We start from the raw sequence: 13,384 nt of genomic DNA on the forward strand, positions 1-13,384 counted from the left end.
CTTGGACTGGGGCCAGCCCCGTGGTGTAGTGGTTAAGTTCGCATGCTCCGCTTTGGCAGCTCGGGGTTCGTGGGTTCGGATCCTGGGTGCGGACCTACACACCGCTCATCAAGCCAGGCTGTGGCGGCGTCCCATATACAAAATAGAGGAAGATGGGCACAGATGTTAGCTCGGGGCCAATCTTCCTCAGCAAAAAGAGAAGGATTGGCATGGATGTTAGCTCAGGAACAATCTTCCTCAAGCAAAAAAAAAAAAAAAAAAGCATTGGACAGACTTTTCAGATGGAGGGAAGAGCATACTCTCTACTTGTTATATTTGTTTTTATGTTTCATTATATCCATGTCTTGAGTCTATGTGTCAGTCACTTTACTTCTACTATCTCAGTCTTCAGAACACTCCTCTGAGGGAAGTGTTAATTAACATCCCTCCCTCCTTCCTTTACAGCTGAGAAAACTGAGGGTCAGAGAGATTCACTATCTGGCCGGAGGTTACACGGCAGGAAAACAGCAGAGCCAGAATTCAGTTGAGCTGTGTCTGCCTCCAGAGCCTCCGTGGTGGCCACTCCAACCTGCACCTCCAGTAGCAGAGAGGCCCAGGACGCCTAAACAAATATCTTTACAAGTTTAATGCTTTAAGCTTAGAGTTGAAAGCAGTGATGTTTTCAATGAATTCATCTCTAACAGTCTAGTTAAGGTCAAGGAATTTGAAAATATACCCCAAAGTCTCTCCTCCTCTCTAGTTCTGTGACGTTATTTCAGTTGTTTTGACTCCAAGTAAAAAGAGAAGACGATCAATATAAATGCCCTTTTACGCAGGGAAGAACCACGTTTAGTGAAGCTATTAATGGTATTGCTGTGAGTCTGTAGGATTTGAAAAGAATCTTTTTTTCCCATTTTAGGAATAAAGTCATAATGGGTTTTGGAAGTTATGCATTTAGTTAATAGATGCTTAGACACAGGGTATGTTGTATAAAAATAAATTCTATTAAAAAATCTTAATGACATCATCAGAGCCATTTCTATAGTAACTGACACTGGATTTGATTATAAATATCTCCTGTGTGTATGTCCAACCATTCCTTGCACAATGCAGTGTGAAACTGTTAACTTCTGTTTACTTGGCTAACAGCTAATCTAGTCATAAATATAAAATAAATCATTCAGAATAAATAAGGTGCAAAATATATTGAAAGAAAAAACGTACTTAAAACAAATACATGTTAGTGGTTGTTTATAACTTGCCTCGCTTTTAAACATAAATTACTAAAATGCATTCTTACACTACATATGCTGAATATGATTATTATTTTAACTTTGTTTTTATGGGTAATTGAAATTAACTATTAAAAATTGGGGCAAGTTAACTGACCAACACAAGGATGGTAAATAGTTATGCCAGCATATTTATATTCCTACTTTTTTAAAGCTCTACATAAACCCCATTGAGAAAAAGCATTTCCTCCATGGAAGCACAATCACTCCTGTGGCTGCCACATTTTGTGTTGGTAGTAATTCATATTTCCTCCCTACCTAGTTCTCTATTTAAAAAATGGTTTAAATCAGCAAACTGAGACAAAATCCTGTGCCACTTCTGGTGTTAACTAAAATCAGTTTATGTCGATCAGCTTTCTATCAGAAAGCTTGCCTTGCCTTGTCCCCTTCAGGTGATAGTTGCATACAAAATAAGAAAACCCGAAGATCCTTCTTTTCTGAGCCTTCCCTTTCATTTACAGTAAACTTCTCTTCTGAAGTCACATGACACAGAGGCAAGGAGCTAGGTTCCGGAGCCCAACCACCGGGGTTCGAATCTTGGCACTGCCGCTTCCTGAGGGGGTGACCTGTGGCAGGTGCAGGGTCTTATGTTCCTCATGAGGATGATGGTAGCAGCACATGTCTCATAGGATTGCCATGAGGATAAAATAAACACTAGTGTCTAGAACACAGAGAATACTATATAAATAGTCATCATTATTGCACAACCTAAGTTTTATTCAATGGTTATGTTACTGAAGTACTGTATATATGCAGAAAGGTACTCGTATCATAAGTTTTCAGCTTACTGAAATTTCATAAGCTGAACAATCCTGTGTAACCAGCACCTAAATCATGAAACAGAAACTAGTACCTCAAAAGCCCTCTTCTTGGGGCCGGCCCGGTGGCGCAAGCGGTTAAGTGCACGCGCTCCGCTGCGGCGGCCCGGGGTTCGTTGGTTCGGATCCCGGGCGCGCACCGACGCACTGCTTGGTAAGCCATGCTGTGGCGGCGTCCCATATAAAGTGGAGGAAGATGGGCACCGATGTTAGCCCAGGGCCGTCTTCCTCAGCAAAAAAAAAAAAAAAAAAGAGGAGGATTGGCGGATGTTAGCTCAGGGCTGATCTCCTCACAAAAAAAAAAAAAAAAAAGCCCTCTTCTTGCTGCCTTCTAGTCACCACCCCTCTCTAAGAGTAACCAGTATCCTGACTTCTGATTAGTTTTGTTAATGGCTATTTGTTAAACTTTGGTATTGCAGCAACTAACAAGGGATTTATTATGACAGCATTTCATTTTTTATTTAATATCTAAGACAAACCTATTTGCTGATTAATCTTTTAATATTTATAAAATGAATATAATACACATAAATATATATTATAATATATAATACACATAAAAATAATATATAATACACATAATATAATATATAATATATGAAGTATAATATATAATACAATAAAACATAATATTTTAATATATTTTGTTTTCTAGGTTGAAAAAGCTCCTTGAACAAGAAAAGGCTTACCAAGCCCGTAAAGAAACAGAAAATGCTAAGCGGCTTAATAAACTAAGAGATGAGCTTGTGAAACTCAAGTCCTTTGCACTCATGCTGGTGGATGAAAGGCAAATGCATATTGAGCAACTTGGCCTGCAAAGCCAGAAAGTACAGGATCTTACGCAGAAACTGAGGGAAGAAGAAGAAAAGCTCAAGGCCATTACTTTCAAGTCAAAAGAAGACAGGCAGAAACTGCTCAAGTTAGAGGTGGATTTTGAACACAAGGCTTCAAGGTTTTCCCAAGAGCATGAAGAGATGAATGCGAAGTTGGCTAATCAAGAGTCTCACAACAAGCAACTCAGACTCAAGCTGGTTGGCTTAACTCAAAGAATCGAGGAGCTGGAAGAGACCAACAAAAATCTTCAAAAGGCAGAGGAAGAACTTCAGGAATTAAGAGATAAAATTGCCAAAGGGGAATGTGGCGACTCCAGCCTCATGGCGGAAGTGGAAAATCTCCGGAAGCGCGTGCTTGAAATGGAGGGTAAAGATGAGGAGATCACTAAAACTGAGTCCCAGTGCAGGGAACTGAGGAAGAAGCTGCACGAGGAAGAGCACCATAGTCGGGAGCTCAAACTGGAGGTGGAGAAGTTACAGAAGAGAATGTCTGAACTGGAGAAATTGGAAGAAGCATTTAGCAAGAGTAAATCTGAATGTACCCAGCTACACTTAAATCTGGAGAAAGAGAAGAACTTAACCAAAGACCTGTTAAACGAATTGGAGGTGGTCAAGAGTCGAGTTAAAGAACTGGAATGTTCTGAAAGTAGATTGGAAAAGGCTGAATTAAGCCTAAAAGATGATCTTACAAAGTTGAAGTCATTTACTGTGATGCTGGTTGATGAAAGGAAAAATATGATGGAAAAAATAAAGCAAGAAGAGAGAAAAGTGGAGGGACTCAATAAAAATTTTAAGGTGGAACAAGGAAAGGTTATGGATGTAACTGAAAAACTAATTGAAGAAAGTAAGAAGCTTTTAAAACTGAAATCTGAAATGGAGGAAAAGGTATACAATTTGACAAAAGAGAGAGACGAGTTAATAGGCAAGCTGAAAAGTGAGGAAGAAAAATCCTCTGAATTAAGCTGCAGTGTTGACTTATTAAAGAAGAGACTTGATGGGATAGAGGAAGTCGAAAGAGAAATAACAAGAGGAAGGTCTCGAAAAGGACCTGAGCTCACCGGCCCAGAAGATAACAAGATTAAAGAACTAACACTTGAAATTGAGAGACTGAAGAAACGTCTCCAACAATTGGAGGTGGTCGAAGGGGATTTGATGAAGACGGAGGATGAGTATGATCAGCTGGAGCAGAAATTTAGAACCGAGCAGGATAAGGCTAACTTCCTCTCTCAACAGCTGGAGGAGATAAAGCACCAAATTGCCAAGAATAAAGCAATAGAGAAAGGCGAGGCTGTGAGTCAGGAAGCGGAGCTGAGACACAGATTTCGATTGGAAGAAGCTAAAAGTCGAGACTTAAAAGCCGAAGTGCAAGCTCTTAAAGAGAAGATTCATGAATTAATGAACAAAGAAGATCAACTTTCTCAGCTCCAAGTGGATTATTCTGTCCTTCAACAAAGATTTATGGAAGAAGAAAACAAGAACAAGAACATGGGGCAGGAGGTCCTCAATCTGACCAAAGAACTGGAGCTTTCGAAGCGGTACAGCCGAGCTCTTCGACCCAGCGTGAACGGGAGAAGAATGGTGGACATTCCCGTGGCGTCGACCGGAGTGCAGACGGATGCCGTCAGCAGCGAGGCAGCGGAGGAAGACACGCCCGCGGTGTTTATCCGCAAATCCTTTCAGGAAGAGAATCACATCATGAGTAATCTTCGACAGGTGGGATTGAAGAAACCTACGGAAAGATCCTCGGTTCTAGACAGGTATCCTCCAGCAGCAAATGAACTCACTATGAGAAAGTCTTGGATTCCATGGATGAGAAAACGGGAAAACGGGCCCCCGGTATCTCAGGAGAAAGGGCCTCGAACAAACTCCAGTCCAGGGCACCCAGGAGAGCTGGTCCTTTCGCCAAAGCAGGGCCAGCCCCTGCATATTCGAGTGACCCCAGACCACGAGAACAGTACTGCGACTTTGGAGATAACGAGCCCAACATCTGAAGAATTTTTTTCTAGCACCACCGTCATTCCTACCTTAGGGAATCAGAAACCAAGGATAACCATTATTCCATCACCAAATGTTATGTCTCAAAAACCAAAAAGTGGAGACACTACTCTTGGCACAGAACGAGCCATGTCCCCAGTCACAATTACAACATTTTCCAGAGAGAAGACCCCAGACAGTGGAAGAGGTGCGTTTGCGGACAGGCCCACATCCCCCATTCAGATAATGACAGTGTCTACGTCAGCAGCTCCAGCTGAGATCGCAGTCTCGCCCGAATCCCAGGAAATGCCCGTGGGAAGGACTGTCCTCAAAGTCACCCCAGAAAAACAGACTGTTGCAACTCCAGTGCGGAAATACAACTCCAATGCCAATATCATAACCACAGAAGACAACAAAATTCACATTCACTTAGGTTCTCAGTTTAAACGATCCCCTGGGACTTCAGCTGAAGGAGCAAGTCCGGTTATTACCGTCCGACCTGTGAACGTGACAGCTGAAAAGGAGGTTTCCACTGGCACCGTCCTTCGCTCCCCCAGGAACCATCTCTCGCCACGACCTGGCGCGAGCAAGGTGACGAGCACTATCACCATAACACCGGTCACCACCTCCTCGACCCGAGGATCCCAGGCAGTGGTGAGTGGAGCAGGCCCCACAGTGCCGGCCGCGGGTGGGAGAGGGCGTGGTGAGAAGAGCTCGGTGCCCAAAAGAAACAAAAGCACGTGCCTCTGGCTCCCCTAGCCCGCTGGCGGATGTTTCCTAGGGGACTGTCTCCTCTGGGGAATGAAAATAAAAAGCGGCCTAATATTTTAATAAGTTGAGCTAATTTTGAGAGAAAATTTCCTTTATTCACGTAAATTATGGAGACCCCCAAAATACTTGCAAAGATGGCCTCTTTGTAATGTCAGCATACAGTAATAATGTTTAAAATTTGAGTTTTATGTTTAAAATGCTTTTAAAAATGGAAACTGAGGGCAATGGTCAATATGCAGGAAGAATTAGAACTGTTCCCGGGTTATATTTCTGTAACCTAGAATATTCGACACGTGGTTATGTATGGCCATAGTCCTACTGTATTCCAAAAATAAGATTGAAAGATTTTAATATCAAAAGCTTTTTTAAAAGTAAAAAACAAGTGAGTTTCTATGTCTAAACACTGTATTTCATTAATACAATCCTGCAGAGAGCAGGTGCTTGATAAATATTTATTTAATAACCAGCTAGAAGGCTAAATGAATGATTATCAAAAAGCGTATCTAAAGTATAAAAACCAGAGCTTAAAAATAAATTCTATTTTTCAAAATACCTTCAGTGATTGTCTTCATTTACTTGGAACAAATTGGTAAATGAAATTATAGAAGAGCATGTACTATTTAGATGTTAATTTAAACTAATAGATTAGAAATTATGATTCCTAGACTCTGAACAAATTCTACAGCATATGTTGGAAACTCTTAAGAAAGACAGGAAGCTTATTATTTAAGTATACAAACTGTGGCTTATTTTCCCATATCTTCAGTGTAATTTACTTTAATTCCCTGTGCACCAACATAGACTCAAGCGAGACTTCAAAGTGTGAATTACTAATTGCTTTGCCAGTAAAGCTTTTTGTTCCTGGCTCTGTAGGAGCTGAACAGCATTCAGAATTGCTCACCCTTCTTAAATGGTTCAGTATGGCTTTGTAGACAACACAGAGCACATTCTGGTTGTGCAGGGTTGCTTCTCTCTGATGATTTTTATAAAAAGACACTGGAGGTGTAAGTGGTAACTCAGAGCAGAGTTTCTGCTGGAACATCTTATTCCCATTTTAAGGGTCAGATCAAGATAACATCCTTGATCTTCTATAGCAACATTTTTGACTACTGATTAAACTCCATACACAAATAGGATTTCAAAACAACTGTCTAAGATTTCTAAGGCCTGAATGATGGCCCCCTTACTTCAGATATATCAGATCCCATAAAATCAAGGACAACCAAAAGTTTGGGACACCCCTCTTAGAAATCGAATAGTGAGGCTAGTTCGTTTGTGCATTTATTCATTCAACATTTATTGAGTGTTAGCTACCCTGTTGGCACTGGGTTAGGTGCCAACTGCGAGGAGGACCTTTAGAAGTTCTCTGCTTAGTAGGAAAGGCAGGATTGGAACCTACCTGTGGTTCTATGGTAGAGGTATGTACAAAGGAACCACCAGAGAAGGCTTCACAGAGGAGGAGGTTTTCACAGATAAGGAAAGGTTTTCAAGAAGGGAAAGGGAAGGAGTATGTGGAGAGAATAGTGTGTGCAAAGGTCTGGCAATGTGAAGGAGCCTGGCTTGGGGGGAATGGTGAGCAGTCCCACTGTGCTGCAGCAGCTGGGCATGGAGAGAAAATGGAGAGGCAAACTGGGGCCAGACATTGAAGAGAGGTGCGTGTCTTATTATGAAACTGACATTTCATCTCATAGGTAGACAAAGGGAGCCACTGAAAGGATAATGATGATTTAAAAAGTACATTATTGGGCCCGGCCCTGTGGCCCAGTGATTCAAGTTCGGCAGGCTCTGCTTTGGTGGCCAGGGTTTGCGGTTTCCCATCCTGGGCGTGGACCTACTCCATTCACCAGCCACACCGCGGGGGTGTCCCACATATAAAGTAGAGGAAGGTTGGCACAGATGTTAGCTCAGGGCAAATCTTCCTCAGCCAAAAAAAAAAATTATATTATGTTTTAGAAAGATATGTCTATAAAACAGTTCAAAAGATAAATTAGAGGGGACAGAGGCTGAGGACAGGGATACTGTTGCAATTCTCCAGGCTAGGCTTGAACTATGGTAGAGAAAATGAGGCAGAGTTATATTGAAGATAGAATTGAAGATTCCGTGACAAAGTGAGTATAGACGGCGGCTCTGAGGTTTCTTGCCTGGCTGTATGGGTGCATAGGATGAGAAAAAGGGGGACTGCTGTTTGGGGGAGAAGATAAGTAGTGTTTGGGGCGCGTTATATCTGAGATGCCCGAGGGACACTGGAATGTCTAGCAAGTCGTGGGAAATACAGGTCTGTATTTCAACAGAGTGTTGAAGGCCCTAGGCCCTGAGGCTCATCAACACATGGGGTGACAACTGGGGCAATTCTCAGGGTGAATGTGAAAAATTAAAAGAGGGCTGAGGCTGGAACATGGTGACACCCACCTTTAGAGGGCAGGCCAGCTAGAACGAGAGCCGGCAAGAGACTGAAGAGAAGTGCTCAGAGACAGGAGGTGAATGGGCGGGTCTCGGGTCAGACACCACCGCAGGAGAGCCTTCGTTGGGGGGGGGGGTCAGCAGCGACAACAGAAAATGAGGCGAGTGTGGCGTCGTTGGGAGGTGAGAGGACAGGGCGTCATCTCAAGACAGCGGGAGTCTGGAGGGCGGGAGTGCGGGCCGAGCCTGCTCCGTGAACTGGGAGTGCAGGCCGTGCTCAGCCAGGGCGCGGCGCGGGCGGGCCGGGCTGCGCGGGCGCGCGGGCGGAGTGCGCGCGGGCGGAGTGCGCGCGGGCGCCGCGCCGCCCCGTGTGGCAGGGCCTGCGGCTGCGCGCCGTGCCGGGTGTCCGGGAACTCACCGCTCTCCCCGTCTCTCTGTTTTCTCTCGTGCAGTCGGCACAGGACGGGTCATCCCAGCGGCCTGCACCCACCCGCATTCCTATGTCAAAAGGTATGAAAGCAGGAAAGCCAGTAGTGGCAGCCCCAGGAGCAGGAACTCTGACCAAATTCGAGCCTCGAGCTGAGACTCAGTCTATGAAAATAGAGCTGAAGAAATCGGCCGGCAGCGCCACCTCTCCCGGCGGGGGGCAGGGCTGAGGGCAGTGGCTCAGGGGGTATGTTGTGCGGACGCCGCTGCTGCCTGGACACGAGCCTGCGTCTGTTCGTGCCGACTCTTCACATGTACTAACTTAAGTTTTATAAAATAATCAACTAATAGCCATGTGTCTTTCCTATTTTGTGAATCTGTTTTGATGCCGGGGAACAGAACTAACTTGCAAAACTACTGTCTGCCATGTGCGTTGTTGAGGATGCTGGGCCTGAGGCAGGGCCTGACTTGTAGTCCCACTTTTGCTTCTAGAAAGTGGACCCATCAGTCAACCCATATGAGCCTCAGTTTCTTTGTCAGTAAGATATGGGGGCTGGATCGCATCCTCTCCAAAGCCACCCTGTATTTCCTAATTGTAAATCAAATTTAATAGGCCTTGTTCCATAATAATTGATTTTTCAAAAATTCTATTATGAAATAGGAAATAGTTTAACGATTTTCATTTGCCTTTATCAAATCCTGAATTTGCTTCATGTGCTGGAAAAAAACATCTCGCTATCACAGGGCCTGGACCCCTCAAGTATTGCAAATACAAAAGCCCCTGAGAGGATTTCAGGAAATAATTTGAATGTGAAATAAAATGGAAATGAAATATGGAATCCTAACAACAGAGTTTGACTTATTTGTGTGTGTCTGTGTGTACTGTAGAGGTTTTGGCCATCTCCAAAACATTCCCAGATTTCATAGACAATGATTTTAGAACCATTAATGTCAGACTCATGCCCATTCAAGTGTGCAGTTGATTTAAACTGTGCAGCAGTTTGAACAGAGCTGCCAAATGGCCCATCATAGCTCCACAGAGGTTGTAATGGATAGAAAATAGCAGAAAGTAAATTCTGATGCATTAATGCCAAGGAAAAAAAGTGACATCATGCATAGCTTAATTGAATTCCAATATTTTCCTCAGTTAAATGTGGACTTTACTTGCAAATATAGAACCAGTTCATGATTGTGTGTGTGTGCAGTGTGGAAAAGTGGATTATTATTCCTGTCAGTTTTACTTGTGTTTTTATCACTTTCATTAATTTTAAGCATGTTTTAATAAGCATGAAATAGTGTGTGACAACTGCACAATGCCAGGTGTCTTGGTGAGAAGATTAACTGTGTTAAAGTGGACACTGCCTCGTGGTGAAATAACCACAGATGAGCTCAAGGCCAGTAACCCGAAGCTTAGCATCTGAGGGCTCATGGAGGCAGCACCTTCCTTGAAATTTTTGAGCCAATTGAGTGAACTTTTCGGGTCATTTTTTCACTTCTGAATTGTGAGGGTTCTGAAATTATTTGATAGTCCCTGATCTCGATATTTGGGAAAAGGCAGATTTTTTAAAAAAGATATATGATTAGTTTTTAGCCTGTGAAGCATCAGCCTTCATGATAATGAGGCCCTTCTCTGAGTTCTCTCCGCACCAATTTCCTGTCCCTGCAGAACTGGGGCTTGAACTGTGTCTGACGGTGTAGACACCTCCAGCATTCACAGCCGCTTCAACCAGATCTCTGGTGCCTGCAGGTCATCGGTTCTCAGTATATGTATTAGAAATTGTTGACCAACCATGGTAGACACACCGTAATAATGGGATTTCAAGGTAGGAGAGAGAGACTGAAAAAAAAAGACTATGAAATACGAATTTGAACAAGTTTAAACGAGATCTTGCCATTTCGAATACTGACTTGTATTTTTTTAAAAGGGAATTTTTCCCCTTTTGTAAAGTGGATATCCATCCCTTTTAAAAACAACGACATTTACTGTTCTTCAAATGCCTCCCTGGCAGTTACAGTATTTAGTGTTACTGTACCATAACATACTGTATTTGAGCAAATGAAGGTGTCAAAAGAAGAAACACTCCATTCCTTTGGATTCTACCTGCCATTCTTCAGTGATTTTTATCATAATCTTATCGTCACTGCTGCTGTTTTTGCTTTTACCTGCTCACTCAATGCTTAGGTCGTTTCTGCCTAGAAGTCCATGCCTTCCGCAGGGAGAGGCTCTGAAAGGCTTAACGGTGCATGTACAGGGCTGTTCATACATCTGGATCTTGGAACAGAGCCACCACAAAGTACAACTGCTAAGAGAACTTGGCAGAACAACACATACTCACTTTTCAGAAATGATAAAGAGCAACCGCTATGGCAGTTTTTCTTTGTAATTTTAGAACCAACTCTACATTTATTGGATAGCTTTGTTTTAAACCACATATTAGAAATGAAATCTACCGGGGATAGGAGGAGGAGGATTCAATGCACTCCAGCTCCAGCTTCCAGTTGTGAGTATAATGTTTTTAAGATGCAGTTTAATGTGCTTTTATAAGAGTGAATGGGATTAAAAGTTTAGAGTCTTTTCCCTGTCCTGGAACATAGTGTTATGTAGTAAAATAAAAGGGGTCTCGCCAGGGCTGCTGTGTACAGCTGCTGCTCAGGTCCCACCCTGGGGAGGGGAGGGGGTGCCATTTCCACAGATTTCACTGTGAAGGCGCCCCCTGGGGATGTGCAGGGCACAGTCTGCAGCTATAGAGGAGGCCTTGGTCTTCCCCTTCTGAGGATGATTTTCCTGTGCTGACTATTTCAGCACACTATGATGGTGGCCATTTAGCAGGCATGGCACCAGAAACGTTCCTGTGTGGGACACGGCCCTAAGGGTATTTAACGTTTCTTGAAAATCACCTTCCTGTCTAGGTCACCTGCTTAACAGAGTCATTTAGTTTCTACTGGCATTTTTATTATATTTTAAGTGAGGACACGTTAATGGGGGGCAGTGGGGCTCTCTAAAGATTTTAGTGCATTCATTAAGGTAGGGTGTTACCAGATCTCTTGCTTGAATGTCTTCAAGAAGTCAAGAAATAGCTTTGATGTGTAGTGCGGGAAATTTCAGGGAAATGAAAACATGTCCAAAAATGTAAGATGTACAAAGATTTGAATTTCTCATTCCCTCACGGATTCAGAATACTGGGGAAAGAGTAAGACACTCCTGACTGGGAAGACACCAGGGATATCAGATAAGAAGAGCACATTTATGTGGAAGGCTGGAGGGCAGAGAGAGGGGAGGAGGTAACAAGATGGGCACAGAGAGGGTTTCCCAGTAAACGGGAACATACGATTCCAAAATTTCCCTAGCTGAGGTGAAGTTCAGTGTTTCCCTCCCACCTCGTCCCCAGGGAGTCATCATTGGTTATCTCCTCGTCCTCTGCTCTGTCAACTTCTTTTCCCGTTGCCTCCACACAGGATATGAATGTGCTCGGGCCTCTTCCGTTTTAGCACAGGTCTTCGTTCAGCTGTGCAGTCCTCTACAGCTACGCCCTCTCTCCTTCCTGCCCAGTTCAGCCACTGACAGCACACTCAACCTTTGCTGCCTCCACTTCCACACTTCCCAGTTATTCTTTAACTACTTTTTATTTTGTTAAAGTAATTCGTATACATAGTTAAAATATCAGCCAGTGCTAAAAGACAATGAAAATACAGTTTTGTGCCCTGGAGAAAGTCATTTCTAACTCTTAGCTATTTCTTCTGGTATTTATTTCCATATTTCTAAATAATGTGCTTGTACTCTTTTTTGTTTCTCAATTTTAGATATCTTTTGTCTTCCCATGGTTGCTTGATTGTTGAGGATTTGGTCCTTTCTCATACCCGCTCACTTCCCTTTTCCCCATCCTCCCAGTATGATTACGTAACACATTTTTTGACAAATCAGCAGTCAGCATTTTCATGTTTATTTATTTATATGTTTACAGTGTACATTTAAACATTGTTCCTTGCTGAGCCAAGTAGTATACTATGATAATGTTTCCTTTCTCTTACTGCTTTTCCCCCTTCAAAAGAATAATTGCTTTAATTTTTCATCTGCTTGGCTTTCTATGTGTCTATCTTTGTTTTTTCCAGATGTTCCAATAGATCTGCCAAACACCTATAAGTAATTTTTCCAAACACTTAGACACATCAGTTTCATATTTTTCGCCAGAGGCCTCCCTACTTCAGCCCTCTGCTTCCCTACTTAGTCTGGACTGCTTGTGTCCTCCAGGCCCGCTGCACAGCTGTTGTCCTATTGCCTGTGTTGAATCCTCTGGTTCCTCGATTTCTTATCTTCTACTTCTTTTGCTTACCCATCTGTCTGTCTGCCTTTCCATACATCTACCTGTCTGTCTGTCTGTCTATCTATCTATCTATCATCTATCTATCTTTTGAAGTACATCTTCCAGTAGTTTCTACAGAGAAAAAATCCTCCAGTAACCTCCTGGGGCCAGGCTACTTGCATTCTGGGAACAGATCCGGGGAGTTGAGATGGAGAATCTCACAGTTCAGTGTGTAGACTTCTTTACTCCCCTGCATTCAGTCTGTGCTGCCCATTCTCGCACCAAGGTCCAGAACTTCTTAGTTTTTTCAGAAAATAAACCTCAGGTGTCTGGTTGGGGTGAACACAGACTGGAGTTATGCTCTTCTCCCTCTGTGACCAACACATCGAATGTCCTTTGGTTTTGCTCTGCCCTCTCTGTTTCGTCTCAGTCTCCCTTGCTGGCTCCTTATTTTATGCATACATCTTAAGGGTTGCTGTTCCCCTCATCTCTATCAACAGCCATCTTCCTACACTACATGCTCATTCTGGTTACTTTATGCACTCCCATGGCTTCAACTGTCACCCAAATGTGGATGACTACCAAACCTC

General features: G+C 43.1%; 1 protein-coding gene across 1 annotated transcript in view; it reads left to right on the forward strand.

Annotated features, from left to right (window-relative positions):
- FILIP1 (filamin A interacting protein 1) overlaps positions 1–9,431 on the forward strand; it is a 95,999-nt gene extending 86,568 nt beyond the window's left edge. The window contains exons 4-5 of the mRNA XM_058566760.1: positions 2,745–5,550; positions 8,520–9,431. Coding sequence (XP_058422743.1) covers positions 2,745–5,550; positions 8,520–8,723 — 3,010 coding nt within the window. The 3' untranslated portion in view covers positions 8,724–9,431. The remainder of the gene's footprint in view (positions 1–2,744; positions 5,551–8,519) is intronic.
- Positions 9,432–13,384: the final 3,953 nt, after the last annotated feature.

This window comes from Diceros bicornis, chromosome 23, assembly GCF_020826845.1.
Source record: "Diceros bicornis minor isolate mBicDic1 chromosome 23, mDicBic1.mat.cur, whole genome shotgun sequence".
Lineage (NCBI taxonomy): Eukaryota > Metazoa > Chordata > Mammalia > Perissodactyla > Rhinocerotidae > Diceros > Diceros bicornis.